The 17,992-nt window shown below is 44.6% G+C and overlaps 1 protein-coding gene across 1 annotated transcript in view; it reads right to left on the reverse strand.

Moving 5' to 3' along the window:
• Positions 1-16,105, reverse strand: part of CTDSPL (CTD small phosphatase like) — a 121,168-nt gene extending 105,063 nt beyond the window's left edge. The window contains exon 1 of the mRNA XM_052635870.1: positions 16,027-16,105. Coding sequence (XP_052491830.1) covers positions 16,027-16,105 — 79 coding nt within the window. The remainder of the gene's footprint in view (positions 1-16,026) is intronic.
• Between the last annotated feature and the right edge of the window lie 1,887 nt (positions 16,106-17,992).

Below are 17,992 nucleotides of genomic sequence, written 5' to 3' on the forward strand. Positions count from 1 at the left end.
AAACAAACTTCAATTTCTGCTCTTCAAATGACGTCATCAACACCTCGAACCCTTTAGGACAGCTACTATCAGTAAAGAAAATAACAGCACTGGTGAGGATGTGGAGAAACTGGCATCCTTGTTGTACTGGGCTTGAACACAAAATGGTACAGCTGTTGTGGGACAGCAGGTATGGTGGTTCCTCAAAAATTTAAATATACAGTTACCGTGTGATGCCACAATTCCACTCCTGAATATACATCCCAAAGCACTGACAGCAGGGACTCAAACAAGCAACTGCATCTCCACATCCACAGCAGCAGGATTCACAATGGCTACCACATGGAAGCAATCCAAGTGTTCACTGACATACGAATAAATACACAAAATGCGGTATGCTTTACATACCACATCTATAAGAAGATATCTAATACATATGCATTTTTCTCTCCCTCCTTCTCTCTCAACATAACCTTAAAAAGGAATGCTGCAAATGGATTCTGGCACGCTACAAATGGACCCACCTTGAGGACTTTATACTGAGTGACATAAGTCACTCATGTAAAGACAAATACTGTATGATTCCACTTATATGAGTAGGGTAGTCAAAACAAGAGACAGAAAGCAGAAAGATGGTTGCCAGTGGCTGGGGAGCGGGGGAATGGGGAGTTATTATTTAACAGGTACAGGACTTCAGAGGTTTCAAGGTGAAAAGAGTTCTGAAGACGGATGGTAGTTATTGTAGTTATTTTCACTGAATTGTATATGCTTTAGAATATACAATTATTAAGTAAATTGTAAGACAGTAAATTTAATGTAAAGTGTGTTTAACCACAAAAAAATTGGGAAGTCAAAGACATTGCTTAGAGGATGAAAAGACACATCACAGACTAGGATAAAATATTTGCAAAACACATATTCAACGAAGTACTTGTATCCAGAATATACCAAAAATAGCTTTCAAACTCAATAATGAGAAATCAAACAATCTACTATTTTTAAAAATTGGTAACAGTATGAACAGACACCTTGCCAAAATGTGAATGGCACATATCTGAATGGCACATAAAAAGAATATCAGCATTATCAGTTGTTAAGGGACTAGAAATGAAAACCCCAACAAAATACCACTAGCTGTCTGTCAGAATGGCTAAAATTTAAAAACTGACGACGCTAAGCAGGCGCTGAGAAGGATACAGCGCCACCAGAAGAGACAGACACGATCGGTGGAGATGCAAAATAGCACCGCTGCTCTGGAGAACTGCTTGGCAGGTTTTTTTAACAATAAAGTTAAACATACACTTTCAAACTGGCACATGCATACAATCAAATACTATTCAGCAAGAAATACCAACAAACAACTGATATAGGAAACCACCTGGAGGAATTTCAAAAGCATTTTGCTAAGTGAAAGAAACCAAACGCCAAAGGCTCCAGACTGCATGATTCTGTTTAGCTGAAGTTTCAGAAAATGGAAGGAAGAGGAGAGGAGAGAGAGCTGTTCTGGGCTGAGTGTGGAAGGCAGGTAATGGCTAAGGGGCACAGGGGTTACTTTGTGAATCATGGAAATGTTCTCTATCTTGATTACGGAGGTGGTTACATAGCTGTATGAGTTTGTCAGAGCTCACAGAACTTTCTAATCTTTGTCGTTATTGCTAAGTAGCTCTTCGAGTCAAGCTCTTTTGCAACCTCATGGACTGTAAGCCCACCAGGCTTTTCTGTCCACGTGACTTCCCATGTAAGGATGCTGCAGTGGGTAGCCATTCCCTTCTCCAGGGGATCTTCCTGACCCAAGGATTGAACTTCATTTCCTGCATTGACGGTGGATTCTTTATCACTGAGCCACCTAGGAAGCTTTCTAACTTTCAGTTCAGTTTAGTTCAGGCGCTCAGTCGTGTCCGACTCTGCGACCCCATGAATCGCAGCATGCCAGGCCTCCCTGTCCATCACCAACTCCCAGAGTTCACTCAGACTCACATCCATCGAGCCAGTGATGATATCCAGCCATCTTATCCTCTGTCGTCCCCTTCTCCTCCTGCCCCCAATCCCTCCCAGCATCAGAGTCTTTTCCAATGAGTCAACTCTTCGCATGAGGTGGCCAAAGTACTGGAGTTTCAGCTTTAGCATCATTCCTTCCAAAGAAATCCCAGGGCTGATCTCCTTCAGATTGGACTGGTTGAATCTCCTTGCAGTCCAAGGGACTCTCAAGAGTCTTCTCCAACACCACAGTTCAAAAGCATCGTTGCTGCTGCTGCTGCTAAGCCGCTTCAGTCGTGTCCGACTCTGTGTGACCCCATAGATGGCAGCCCACCAGCCTCCCCTGTCCCCGGGATTCTCCAGGCAAGAGCACTGGAGTGGGTCGCCATTTCCTTCTCCAATGTACCAAAGTGAAAAGTGAAAGTGAAGTCGCTCAGTCGTGTCCAACTCTTCACGACCCCATGGACTGCAGCCTACCAGGGTCCTCTGTCCATGGGATTTCCTAGGCAAGAGTACTGGAGTGGCTTGCCATTGCCTTCTCTGAAAAGCATCGTTGGGTTACATCAAAAAGAATGATTTTTATTATATAAGTTTACCTTATTTAAAAAGTTATTAAAAAACTTTAAAAACTTCAAGAAGTCAAGCCTGTGCAGTGAAACAGAGTATCCTGTGGGACAGAAAAATTCATGCTCGCCAGTAAGTGCTCACACCCTTGACAGTTTCAGCTCCTCCAACTGTATATGCCTGGTGGATGACTAACATGAAATGTGTTTGTTTTAACCAAAGCAAAAATTAAATCTGTTGAACTGTTTCCTCAAAAAAGGGGTAAGAAAATACGGCTCTGATGGAGGTCTGTGGAACTGAAGTCATTGGTTTCTGATCTGGACATGACTGAGTCAAATACTCAGAACAGATCTGTGGTACGCTGAGCATGGAAGCTGGCTCCTGGACAGGACACAGAGGGAGACATCTACAGAACGCTGACTACAGGATGCATGTTTACTGGAACACTGACTTCACTCTGACACCGAAAGGCGACATTTATTCAAGTTGTGTTGACGAAGGAGTGTGGTTTGTTCTTCCAGATACCCTGGAACACTGAAAGCTTAGGTTAAACACTAATTATGAAAGGTAAGAACAGTTATCAGCCATCACATACTAAGCTACTTCTCTTCACTTTTTAAAGCACTTTGAGTACCAGGATTTTAAAACATCTTGGGCAAGTAGCCTTAATACAGCCCACTCCAGTGTTCTTGCCTGGAGAATCTCAGGGACAGGGGAGCCTGGTGGGCTGCCGTCTATGGGGTCACACAGAGTCGGACACGACTGAAGTGACTTAGCAGCAGCAGCCTTAATACAAGTTACAATTACAAAGAAATCTTTCAGTTTTTAACTTGAAGCAGGTTTTAACTCAGAATCAAAATGAGTGATTACTTTGGTGGTCACACCACCCTCAGCATCCACAAAGACCACTGTTTAGCAGGCCCTGGTTTCAGAGAGCTGTGCCACCAGTGTTTCTGTGCTGACCCCAAATACAAAAACGTCCACATCCTAACCCAGCGCTGCAAGGTTCCTAAGCCTTTGCTCCATTATGTGTTACTTCAAGGTCATAAATGCAAACATTTGCCTAAGTTAACTTTAAATAAAGCATTGACTATACATTCTCATTTTAAAAATAGGAAAATAAATGTTAAAAGAGTAAAGGAAAAGACACTATTTAATGAAAGTAGATTTTTGAAAAGAAATCTGGGTCATTAAAAAATATTGAACTTCAAATGTATGATAAATCATGATTTAAAATCTGGAAAATAAGTTCCAAGGGAAATATTATACCTCAATATTTCCCAAGAGAATCCTGACATTTCCCTTTTCCAGTAGTTATACACTAGTGACCTTACCATCGTATATTACTGCCAAAGCAAGTGAAAAACATATTATATACGTATATGTAAATCTAGAACTGTTTGTGGCCAGAGTGTTTCTTGACCTCTGCCAATTCCTGGCTGAAAGGACTTAATGAACCCATTGGCCCTATCATGTATTCCCCTTCCCCAACCGCTGAAAGAGAAAAAGTCACTGAATTTCACTGAAAGAGAAAAAGCCATTGGCTTCACTTTGGGTATACATCCAAAGAAAGCAAAATCACGATCCCAAAGAGGTATCTGTACTCCCACATTCATTACAACATTATTTATAATAGTCAAGACATGGAAACAACCTAAGTGTCCACTGTCAGATGAATGGATAAAGAAGACTCTTTATACACACACACACACATATATATATATTATATAAAGGAATATTATTCTATCATAAAAATAAGTTGTAACAACATGGATGGACCTTGGGGGCAAGTATGGTAAATGAAATAAGTCAGAGACAGACAAAAACTTTATGATCTCATTTATATGTGGATTCTGAAACAAAACCAAAGTCACAGAAAAAGAGATCAGATTTGAGGTTGGCAGAGGGTGAGGGGCAAAGGAATTGGGTGAAGGTGGTCATAAGGTACAAAGCTCTAATTACAAGATAACAAGCAAGAGGCATGTAATGAGCAACACGTTCACTACAGTTCAGAATGCTGGGTGGTATATTTATAAGTCGCCAAGAAAGTGAATCCTAAAAATTGTAATCATAAGAAAAAAACCTGGTAACTATGAGGTCATGGATGTTCAAACTTACTGTAGTAATCATTTCACACTATATATGTATACGTATGTCTGTCAAGTCATTATACTGTATACCTTAAACTTCAATAGTGTCACACGTCAACTGCATCTCAACAAAACTGGACTGAAAATAAACAAATACTTCAGAGTTTAACTTGAAGCTGTGTAGTTCCTCCTGAAAACCCAGTCCTACGCCTGCATATGGACTTCCCCTATGACATGGGCCACTCCAGTCAAGTGCAGTCTGAGCCAAATTTTGGAAGCCCCCAAACCTACCTCCAGGGCAGCACAGACACTGGCCAGAGAGCTCTGTCTAATAGTAACCAGCAGTGCTAAAACCAGAGATAAGCTCCATTGTGCTTACCCCAGGAAGACACTTCTATCTACTTAAATGGATGCTTTCTCAATTGAGAAACAAAATAAAAGATAAGATACAGGTTTAAACCTGCTTGCCAATCAAACAGAATATTAGATCAAAAATACATCTAACTCAGGATACTCAAGAATGCTGATCTAAATTCTGGTGTTAAGACGAAAGCTTAAGAATGCATCCTTTGAAGGCTGGCTCAACAACAGTTGTCACTGAAGCCCCACTGATCTAGACTTGATTTCACACTGAATTCATTATCATTTCTCTTTTTCAGGGACAATCAAGATTCTCAAAGCACTAACCCGATCTGACTTTTACATCAGTCACTAGCACTTTGCTGAAATAAACATTTAAAGGCACAACTCTGCAATTCCAGTCTTCCTTAAAACAATTTGGATAGGTCTAAAAATTAATCAGGGGACTTCTACTTCCAAGAAGATGGAGTAAACATAATTCTTCCTAATCTGTCCACTAGTACAACTAAAAGCCCAGTTTATAGAGCAAACACAAGCTGACTGAACGGTGGAGGGAAGAAGGCAGAGCAGGGAGCGAGCTGAGAGCTTAAACCAAGGCTGGTGACCCCTGGGTTTTCTTTTGCATCATATAACCCAAACTCAGAGCCGAAGGAGCTGCATATGGGCAAAAATCAACAGCTGCTGACAAAAAAAAAAACTTTCAGAAGCCTATTCTTTGTAACCAAAGGACCAGAAAAGGGACAGTCTGGCAAGACAGGAAACTTTCAGATAGTAAAACTGCTCTACTGCAGAGAACACCACTCACACACACACTGTGGCCCCAACCCCACCAAGGTCAGCAAAATCCAAAGAGTACGTAGATTTCCACCCCGATCAGGCTGTAAGGAGGCACCCCATCACCCTGCTGGGGCAGTGGCTGAGAAAGCCATGGAGGGAGAAGTGACGTTCATTCCTAACTGCTGGTAATGGGTCCCACCCTGTCCCAGCGGTGCCAGTGAAGACCGTGTGGCTAGCCTGGACTTCCATTCCTACCCAGGTGTCAGAGGAGGCACAGGAAGATTCAGGGTTTTCACCCTCACCCGCTCCCACTGCAGAGATCATGTGGGAGCTGAAACTCCCTTCCCTGCCCATCAGTTTGTCAGGAGAGGTCAAGTGGAGATTCTGGACTTCTACCTGTCCCTGGCAATAATGGGGCAGTGTTTCCCCTTCTCTGTTGGAGCAGTGTCAGAGAAAACCAACTAAAACTGAAGCTTTAAATAAGACCCAGACTCTCATAACATGATAAGAAAAAGTCCAGATTTCAACTGCAAATTCACTTGTTACACCAAGAGCCAGAAGATCTCAAACTGAACGAAAAAAAGGCAATCGAGGCCAATACCAAGAAAACTATTACAATTACCTGACAAAAATTTTCAAGCAGCTATGGTAAAAGCAATTAGGAAGATACTGAAAACAAATGGAAATAGAAAGCCTCAGCAAAGACACAGCAAGTCTTAGCAAAGAAAAACAAGACATAAAAAACTGAATGGCAAATTTTATTTTATTTATTTATTTTAAATTTTTAGTTTTACTTTATTTTACTTTACAATACTGTATTGGTTTTGCCATACATTGACATGAATCCACCACGGGTGTACATGAGTTCCCAAACATGAACCCCCCTCCCACCTCCCACCCCACATCATCCCTCCGGATCATCCCCGTGCAACAGCCCCAAGCATCCAGCATCGAACACAGACTGGCGATTCGTTTCTTACATGATAGTATACATGTTTCAATGCCATTCTCCCAAATCATCCCACCCTCTTCCTCAGAGTCCAAAAGTCCGCTCTACACATCTGTGTCTCTTTTGCTGTCTTGCATACAGGGTCATCATTACCATCTTTCTAAATTCCATATATATGTGTTAGTATACTGTATTGGTGTTTTTCTTTCTGGCTTACTTCACTCTGTATAATTGGCTCCAGTTTCATCCATCTCATTAGAACTGATTCAAATGTATTCTTTTTAATGGCTGAGTAATACTCCATTGTGTATATGTACCACAGCTTTCTTATCCTGAATGGCAAATTTTAAATGAAACAAAAGTGAAAGAAAGAAAGTGAAGTCACTCAGTCGTGTCTGACTCTTTGTGACCCCATGGACTGTAGCCCACCAGGCTCCTCCATCCATGGAATTTTCTAGGCAAGAATACTGGAGTGGGTGGCCATTTCCTTCTCCAGGGGATCTTCCTGACCCAGGGATTGAACTCAGGTCTCCCGCATTGCAGGCAGACGCTTTACCATCTGAGCCACTAGGATGAAACAAAAGTTGAAATAAAACTCTTGTGGATAGGCTCAATAGTAGAATGGAGGGGACTAGGAGCAAATCACTGAAATTGGAGATAGAACAAAAGAAATTACCCAATCTGGATCAGCAGACAGAAAAGTGTTTTTTTGGTTTTTTTTTTAAGAGTAGTTGGTATTGATAAACCTGTGGGCCTATAACAAAGGACCTCATATTTGTGTCATCAGAGTCCCAGGAGAAGAAGAGAAAAGAGCAGGGCTAAAAAAGTACTTCAGAAAATAAAGGCTGAAAACGTCCCAAATTTTCTGAGACAACTTTACAAATTCAAGAAGCTAAGTGAATCCCCAATAGGATAAACCTGAGGAATCCATGTTGAGACATATCATAACTAAACTTCTGGACACTAAAGATGATACAGACACTTTGGAAGACAGTTTGACAGTTTCTTACGAAACAAAAAGCGTTCTCACCATATAGTACAGCAACAGTGCTCCTTAGTATTTACCCAAATGAGCTGAAGCCGCGTGGGGTCAGTGGTACACGGGAACACTTTCTGCTCAGCTTTGCTGTGAACTTAGAACTATCCTAAAAAATAAAGTCTATATTAAAAAAAAACAACAACAAAAAACACTGAGGACTTCCCTGGTGGTCGAGTGGTTAAGAATCAGCCTGCCAGTGTGGAGGACATGAGTTCAACCCCTGGTCCAGGAAGATCCCACGTGCTGTGGGGCAACTAAGCCTGTGCATCACAGCTAGTGAGCCTGTGCTCCAGAGCTGGGGGGCCGCAGCTCCTGAAGCCTGCACGCCTCAATGAGAAGCCTGCACGCCTCAATGAGAAGCCTGCACGCCACAACGAGAGAGCAGCCCCCACTCGCAGAAACCAAGACCCAGCACAGACAACATTAAACAAAATAACTAAATTTAAAAAGAAGTTTTCTCTAAAATAATACATGGAGCTGAATGAAGATGAAAATATAACATCAGAATTTGTGAGCGACTGCAAAAATAATACGAAGAGAAAAATGTGTGGCGCAATATGCATATGTTAGGAAAAGGAAATGTCTCAAATCAATAATCTAAGTTCCCTTCCAAGAACCTAGAAAGAGAGCAAACTAAACCCAAATCAAGCATAAGGAAGAAAAATAATAAAGAACAGAACAGATATCAGTTGAGTTGAAAACATTAAAAGTGGTAGAGAAAAATCAGTGAAATACAAAATGGGTCTCTTTTTTTTTTAAAGATCAAGAAAATTGAGAAACCTCTATCAAGTCTCACCAAAAAATAAGATGGAAGACACAAATCACCAATATTACAAATGAAAGTGGGGATGTTAGAAACACGGGCTGTCTCTTCAACCCCTGCAAGCATCGAATAGATAATGAGGGAATAATACTATGGACAACTCTACACACAAATATGACAACTTGGATGAAATGGATCAAATCTCAAAAAACAAAAATGACACAACTTATCCCATGTGAAAGAGATGATCTGAATAGCTCTATAACTATTAGAGAAACTGAATTTGTCATTTAAAAATTCCCCCCAAAGAAATCTCCAGGTTTAGACGATTTCACTGGGAATGAACACCAGTGTTACACAATCTCTTCCAGAAAAGAGAAGAGAATACTTTCCAATTTACTTTACAAAGCTGGCACCAAATTAGATAAAGACCATACTCAAAATGAAAAGCATAGACCAATATCACTCATGAATACAGATGCAAAAATCCTTAACAAAATGGTGGCAATGAGAATTCATTAATACATAAAAAGAATTACATACAAAATCATGAGGCTTACTCTAGGCATACAGGATGGTTCAATACTTTAAAATCCATCAGTGTAATCTACCATATTAATAGACCAAAGATGAAGACTCACATCATCATATCAATTGATATAGGAAAAACATAAGACAAAATTCAACATCCATCTCTGATAAAAACTCTCAGAAAAACTGGAATACAGGAGAACTTCCTCAACCTTTTAATAAAGACATACACACACACACACACACACACACACACACACACAGCCAACAATATACTTAACAGTAATAGACTGAAATGGGAACAGGGTAAGGATGTCCATTCTCACAACTCTTATTCAACATACTTCTCTAAGTTTTCATTGACACAATAAGGAAAAAGAAATAAAAGGCATACAAATCAGAAAGGAAGAAATAGAAATGTTCTTATGTGACGACATCTTAAAAGGCTTCTATGTTAAAAGCCCCAAGAAATAGACAAAGTCTCTTATAACTAATAAGTGAGTTCAGTATAGTTAGACGACATAAGAAGGACATACAAAAAGCAACTGCATTCCTATATACTAGTACCGACCATGTGAATACCAAAATTAAAAACATAACTAAGATCACTCAAAAAAAAAAAAAAAAGAAACACATAACCACTTAGATATGTCTCTAATAAAAACATTAATAGGACTTGTATGCTGAAAACTTACACAACCCTGATGAAAGAATCAAAGAACACCATATCTCAATAAATGGAAAGACCATGGTCATGAACTGGAAGATTCAATATAGTGAAGATGTTAATTCTCCCCAAACTGACACACAGGTTTAATTTGATTCCTATCAAGTCTCAGCAAGCTTTCTGTAGATATAGACAAGATTACTGTAACATATACGCATATATAGAATATATACAGAAAGGAACTAGAACTGCTAAAACAAAAGATAAAACCTGAAGGAATCAGAATCAGGCCATTCTCTCTCAAGACTTAAGATACAGCTACAATAACCAAGACAGTGGTATAGGCAGAGGGACAGACACATAAATCAGTGGAATAAAATAGAAAACTCAGAGACCTACACAAATATGATGCACTGGTTTTTGACTGATACACTGATTTTAAATGCAAAAGAAACTCAAAAGAGGAAGGAAAGCCTTTTCAACAAATGTGGCTAAAGTGATTAGACAGAGACAAAAAAACTTAATCTAGTTGTGGTTCCCTGACAGCTCAGATGATAAAGAAACTGCTTGCAACGCAGGAGACTCAGGTTTGATCCCTGCGTCGGGAAGATCCCCTGGAGAAGGGGGATCTCCAGTATTCCTGCCTGGAGAATTCCACGAACAGAGGAGCCTGGTAAGCTACGGTCTATGTGGTCAAAAAAGTCAGACACAACTGAGCAACTAACACTTTCACTTTCACCTTACAAAAACTAAATCACAATAGATAATGGTATTAAATGTAAAACATAAAACTACAAAACTTTTGGGAAGGGCACATGACAAAACACTCAGGTCTAGTGTGAGATAAAGAGTTCTTAGACTTGACCTCAAAAGCACAATCAATACAAGGAAAAATTGATACATTAAAAACTTTTGTTCTGCAAAAGACTGTGTAAAGAGGATGAAAAAACAAGCTACAGATAAGGAGGAAATATTTTCAAACCACGTAACTGATGAAGGACTAACATCGAGAATATGAAAAGAATTCTCAAAACTCAACAGTGAAAGAAATATCCAATTAGAACATGAACAAAGACAAGAAGGAACATCTCATCAAAGAAGATATACAGAAGGAAAAAGCACATGGAAAGAAGTTCAACATCATTAGCCATCAGCGAAATCCAAATTAAAACCACAATGAGATACCACTACACACATATCAGAATGATTAATACAAAAAAGTGATATCGAATGCTGGTGAGGATGTGGAGAAATTAGATCTTTCATGGATTGCTGGTGACATTATAAACTGGTACATTTAATCTGGAAAACAGTTTGGCAGTTTCTTTAAAAAGCAAATATGCAACTACCATATGATCCAACAATTGCATGCCTGGGTACTTTTCCTGGACAAATGACGACTTCTCTTTACCCAAAAACCTGTCCACTAATGGTTATAGCAGTTTTATGTGTAATAGCCCCAATTCAGAAATGATCAGATGTTCTTCAAAGAGTGACTGGTTAAACTGTGGTATATTCATGTCATGGAATACTATTCTGCAATAAAAAAGAAGAAAATACTGATATAAGCAACAACCTGGCTGAAAATCCAGAGAATTATGCTGAATGAAAAAAGTCAACTCCAAAAGAGCACACACTGTTTGATTCCATGTATACACATTCCTAAAATGACAAAATTTCAGAAATGAAGAACAGACGAGTGGTTTCCAATAGGCTGAGAAGGAGTGGGAATGGAAGAGAACTAGGTGTAGTTATAAAGCAGCACCACGAGGGATCTTTGAGCTGATGGAATTTTTCTGTGTCCTGACCATGCCAGTGATTTTGTACAAAGGTTTGGCAAGATGCTAACATTAGCGGGAACTAGGTAGGGAGGTCAGTGTGACTGCTTACAGCTGCATGTAAACTTAAGAGTCATTTCTGAATAAAAAGTTTAATATTAAAAAGTTAATCAAACTGAATCTACTTCAAATTTGTTCCAGCATCTGAAATAACTACTGCTTCCAAGAATCTTCTCCTTGCTGTAATTTTGTTAGCAGCCCAAAGGTTAAAGGTTTCTGAGTTAAGCTTAAGTGTCGCAAACATGTGGAGGAAATATACCTAGTATCCTGGGCCAAAAATCTGCCAAAACAAACCTGCCTACAGAAATCTCATCAAGAGACATGTATTAGCTTACAGAATAATTATTCAGCAAGAACTGATATGTGCTTGCTAGTGTTGCATATTAATTGAGGGGCTTTTGTTTTATTATTATTCAACTCCCTTAAATTACTTATTTTCCTCCAAATAGCTATGGGAAATTTCTTTTCTTTTGTTAAAAAAATTCATCTGTAAAACACAAGGATATTTTCATTAATATTTAAACAAAAAGGCGAAGTTCCCTCACTTTCCATCTCAGTCTTTTCCCCAGGGAAAATCACTGTTGTTTGTTTGAAGTATTTTTTCAGATTATTTTTTGTGTGTCTCTAGACATATGTACAGTTTTATGTCTGTGTGTCTGATATTTTTTAAAATATAGACAGGATCACACTGTTTATATTATTCAATTACTTTACCCCCACTCTGCTTTAAAATCTCTTGGAAATGTGCACGTTAGTATCCTTAGATCTAATTTAATTCATTCTTTCTAAGTGCCTTACACTCTTTTGTGGTATTGACGTACTACAGTCTAATCCTTTGGCACTTACAATGTCTCTGATATTTTGTATTGCAAGCAATGTAGACATTGGTGAAAATCTTGTGTCTCCTGGAGCACATACAAGGCTGTTCCTCTAGGACAGAAACCAGAGGTAGACCTGGCTTTACAGGTATGACCAATATTGTTGATTGGCTGAGACTACACCTGTTCCCACCTATTCCCAATCATCTTCTTTCCTGCCTCCAAAACAACGGTTGGAGTGACTATGTGACCCAGTTCTGGCCGATTAAACACCACCGAAAGTTTGCCGGGTGGTCCCTAGCAATATTTTTGGTTTCCAATTAAAAACAGCTGGACCTTTTTCCTTCCCTGAAGGTGGCTATGGTGTTTGGAGGGGTGGCAGCCACATTACAACACGTAGGAAAGTTAAGGGAATCACAGTGATGTCAGCTGTGATACTAATGAGTTGCTGAACTAAAGCTGTCGACAATTACCTCCAGACTGCTTGCTATGTGACAAGAATAAACCTCTGTCAGGTTAAGCTGCAGTGTAAGTCTGGTTTTCTGTTACTTGCAGCCAAATATGCTTCTAAGAGATTCAGGACTCAAATATTCTCTAAAAAGTCTGTACTCACTTCATTCTCTCACAAAGGTTTCTAACAGCATTCCTTTCCCAAAACTTCTGTTTACTTTGAATGTTGTCAGTCATTTAAACGTTTAAACAAGCTGACAGAGGAGAAAAATTTCACAGGAAGTAAAGCGTCATTTCATACATTTTTGGGACATTCAAATTTCCTCTTCTACAATTTTTCTTGTTCATATCTCTTGACCACTTTTCTACTGTGTTGTTAGACTTTTTCTTATTGATTTGTAAATTTCCAGATAGTAAAGCAGCCTGGGCTAAACTCACACTGAAAACTGCCTCCGTATCTTTATCCTATCAGTCAAGTCAAACAAGATTACAAAATAAATCTTTGGTGACAGGCCACACCTCTGACAGGGACAATCATCTCTGAGTGCTGCACTACCAGGTGGCAAAGTGTCAAAAAGTAATTCAACTTGGGCAAACAACCCGGGCCCCAGCCCACGCTTACTACTTCCTCTGCAAACCTCCACCTAACGAAACACACCGGTGAACCGGGCAGAGTCTAACATAGGTCATCTCATTCAATCCAAATCAAACCCAAAGGCAGTCATCATTAATCCAATTTTAAGAACAAAAAATAAAAGCAAACTTTTAAAACCAAGAATTTCTTTCCTATCGCAAAATCTTACATTTCAGGTAGCATAATTAAAACCAAAACGATTAAGAGTTCACCTAAAACTTGAGTGATACAAAATCCATTGTGCCTGTCTAAATATATCAACATGCTTAAGCAGGAAACATTGCTAAACATGTTTAGTGGTTTATGAATCTGAGGAAAGTATCCCAAAGCTATGTTCTACAGTTTACTGCCACACTATAGTTAACCCAAATTATTTTGTTTTAAACTGAGAAACTAAATTGGGTAGGATTTTAATGCTTCAACAAGAAGCACTGACTACAAGAAGCCACCGACCCCACCCCAGAGAGGCAGGTAAGGAATTCCTCTAATCAGTTATCAACCAACCAATCTGATACTAGAAAACAAACAAAATAAGCAGTTAAAGATAATACAAGATTGTCATGAAAAGAAACACAAACAAGTTGAATAGAACAAGCACCATCCTTGAATATTTGTACATGGTTTGAATTTTGGATAACTGTCTCCACTTTTAAAAGTTTAGGAGCTAGAGGAAAAGAGAAAGTTGGGGAGGCGCCTGTTCCTGCCTGCAATCAGGTGGGGAGCAGTAGTAAGGCTGAAGTCCTGACAAATATTTTCCTGTTTTCTGCCACACCTCTCCTCACAAGAGCTGTGCATCACACAAAGCACTCAATCCAGACTGGAGGAGAAGCAGAGGCATCAAATCTCCTCGATGCCTCCAAGCAAACTGTCCCTGAGGGAACATGCCCAGCGCTGGGACAGCAGGCCAGGGCCCCAGGAACTGACAGCCCCAGGAGCAGGAAGGTCAGACCAAGCAAGGCGCTGCCCACTTGGGCCCCAAAGAGACATGGAGATTCATCTGGAGCAGCCTCCTCCAGTTTTTCAGCCCCTCTGTAAGGCACAGAAAAATCCCTGGGGGAGTCTGATTTCTAATTTTACACAAAAGAAAACAAGTCTGCAGACACACAGTGTTTACGGTCTATGGAAAGTGCAAATGAATTGACAAATCGCCAATCTGAAGGGTGACTCTGGTGGGTTCTGGCGTTTTCCTCGTGGGCTTGCCCAGGGATTCCTGCTTGGGGAGAGGTAATGGAGTGCTTCCCCCACCCCCATGCCACTCCTCAGTAGAGCTGCACACCTCACCCGACTGGCACAGCAAGGTTAGTAACACATGTTAAGAAATCTGACTCTCTGCCAAAGTCAAAGGCCAGGCTTGGAGAGGGGAGGGGGGAGCATCCCAGTGGGCTGCTCCTGACCTCGGTGCAGGTGTTTGCCAGGCACACAGCAGGAAGATTTAGTCACCAGAACAAAACAAGCCAGATTCCTTGGCCCTTCAAAACTGTCCAAAACTCAGGCCAGCTTACTAGAGGGACAGTAACCAGGGCACGTGAGAGAGGGGGACAACAGGTCTCCAAGAAGGGCAGGGACACAAAGGAAAAGAGCAATGAGGGGTGGGTGATGGGGCCAAAATGTGCTGGAATCAAACCAGGTGCTTCAGCACCGTGCCGGCTCTCCCGGGAGGGACACACCTGGCACCCAAGGGCTCCTCCGAGGGTCCGTTAGAGCTGGGCCCTAAAAGGGCCACCAAACCCTGCAGATGCACCCAACAGGTGCCACTGAGACAGCAGAGTCAAGCAGGGGGCTAGCTCAGCAATGCTCCCCCCAATCCTACTTGCGCAACCAACTAAACATACCCAAGCACACAGCCTCACTGTTGGGCACACACATAGGTTCATGATCTGGCACAGCACACACTCAGTCTTCCTAGGTATAACTGCACACACACACATAACACCCTGCCAGTCCACGGGCACAGCATACTCAACCTGCCAGTTCAGTGCTTTAAGCACACACATGTTCACACAGAAACTCTGTAGGGAATGAACACATACAAACTCACACACACACACAACTCTACAACCTCCTAGTCAGGTACACACAAACCTCTACATAATGTACACACGCACACTCACATCCTGTCAGGAAAACCGGTGCTCACACACCTTTACCATCTCTCAGTTGGCCCGTGCATACCCACAGCATGCAAGTATACACACACAAGTGCACACACACGGAATCCTATAGACACATACACTCACAACCTATCCGTTAAGGGCACACATAGCCTTCCAACCTCTGCCCACTGCATACACACGACACACACACTTCCAACCTGCCAGAAACACACGCGGGCTCACAACTTCTCCGTCGGCGTGAGCGCACACACAAACTCTTGGCCCGCAGGGTCACCCCCACATCGCCGCCACCCGGGGAAAGGCGCACGCCCCCTCCTGCGCCCCGAGCGGCGCGGGCACACTCACCCTCCCGCCCGCTCGCCTCCCTGCTGCGCACCCCGCACCCACGCACCCCTCCCCCAGCCCGCGCCAGCGCCCGGCAGCTAACTCCGGCCGCGCGGGGAGCGCCCACGCCCCCGGCCTGCGCCCCTCCTTACCTTTCTCGCCGGCGCCCGGGGCCCGGCCCTCGTCCTCCTTGGGGTTGGTCACCTGGGTGATGATGGCCGGGCCGTCCATGGGTGCGCGGCGCGGCGGCCGCCCGCCGGCCCGGCCCCCCGGCAGCCAGGCGCACGGGCGCGCGGCGCGGGGGGCGCGCGGGGCCGCGGGCCGGGGGGGCGCTCGCCGCCGCCGCCGGGGCGCGCCCGCCGCCCGGCCCCGCGCTCTGTAAGAGGCGGCCCGGGCTCGCGCCCCCGCTCCCGCCGCCGCCGCCGCCTCTGGGCTGGAGCGGCCGCCGCCTCGTCACCATGAACCCCGGAGCCGCGCCCGGGAGAGCCGCGCAAGGGGAGGCGGAGCGGGAGGCCGGGCGCCGCGGGAAGCGGGAGAGGGCGAGGGGGAAGGAGCAAGCGAGGAGCGAGGGCGGGCGGGAGAGAGGGAGGGAATGAGGGAGGGAACGAGGGAAAGCGGGAGGGCGGGCGGGTGGGTGTGTCCCGGCCGGGGGACCGGCCTCCGCCGCCGCCGGCGCCGGCGCTGCCCGCCAGCCCCGGGGGGAGAGGGGTGCGGGGTGAGACCGAAGCGCTAGGTGGAGGGCGGGAGGGGTTCTTGGGCAGACGCGGTGCGGGGGACGGGCTTGGGGTGTAGGGGATTCTAGAGGGGTCTTGGCGGTAGATGTGAGGGCCGAGGTGTGTGGGGGTGTCAGGAGGCCTGGGAAGATGAGTGGGGTGAGCGGCCTGGGGTGCGAAGGCCGTGAGGAGTCTGGCAGATGAGTGCGCTGAGGGGTGTCGGGGGCTAGGCAGAGGCCCGCGGGGGTGCGGGTAGGGCCCTGGGGTCGGAGGCGAGATTGCACGCGTGGGAGAGTGAGGAGGGCCCTCGGAAGGATGTTTACCCGGAGGAGGAAGGAAGAATAGGAGGTAGATGCGAGGGATGGGGAGGAGGGTCCCGTGAGGGTGTCTTGGGGGAGGTGCTGGGTGAGGAGCATCCCGGCACGGGAAGCGAGTGCTCAGTCACGTGGAGCGGAGGGCAGCGGTTTGCGAATAGAGGCTGCTAAGAGTGGTCCCTTACAGCGAGGCGGCCCCGCGGAGACGTTCGGGGCGCTAGTGCGAGGGAGAACTCGGGAGTGTGAGGAAGGTTCAGGGGGACGCAAGAGTGCGCGGGTCGGGGGTGAAGGTCCCAGAGTGTGGGGAATTCCGAAGGGTCCGGAGAGTAGGAGTTGGGTGGGGGAAGGGTCCGCGGACAGGGCTGGAGGCTCCAGGCGTGGGATGCCTGAGGAACCCACTTCAGCATCGGCCTCGAGAGCCCGCGTGCTGGACTGTGGGTCTTCGGGGACCAACCTCCTGGCACGTGGAGGGGGGAGCGGTGTAGGCGTCAAGCGGGACCTGGGCAGTGGGCATTTCCGGGTGCTCTGCAATAAGGGGCCCGGCCTGGGGAGCGAGTGGAGGGCTAAGGAGAGGAATGGGCCTGTGGCTGCCGAGCTGAGCAGGGACTGTACTTCTGAAGAGCAGGCAGCCACTGTCAGGCCTGGGGCGAGGGCCAGAGCGCTGGCATGAAGGCAAAGGCCCCGTCACACTTGGAGGGCCCGAGGGCCTTCTCGCTCCCGCGCCTTCGCCTTGGAACTTGGACGGGGAGCTGGAAGACCAGTATGCCAGGGGGCGGGGCAGTGCCGCAGGAGGGCGGGCCCGGGAGCGGGGCGGGAGCGCTCGTGCTTGCTCTCCACCAATCAGGAGGATTTGGGAGGGCCCGCGGAGCGTGACGTAGGTGGGCAAGGCGGAGTGGGCGAACTGTGGCGTGGAGCGCTCTGCGCGCGCACTTCACGTCCATCCTCGTCGTGGCTTAGAGGAAGCCAGGCTGGTAGGACGTTTTCTCACTGCACGACCCCTGGAACCCGGAGCTGGTTGCAGCCAGGTCGCGTGCTCACCAGGGGAAGCAACTAACCTCCTCTAAGTTTTCCCGAAGCGCCTCTGGCAAAGG

Source organism: Budorcas taxicolor, chromosome 1 (assembly GCF_023091745.1).
Source record: "Budorcas taxicolor isolate Tak-1 chromosome 1, Takin1.1, whole genome shotgun sequence".
Lineage (NCBI taxonomy): Eukaryota > Metazoa > Chordata > Mammalia > Artiodactyla > Bovidae > Budorcas > Budorcas taxicolor.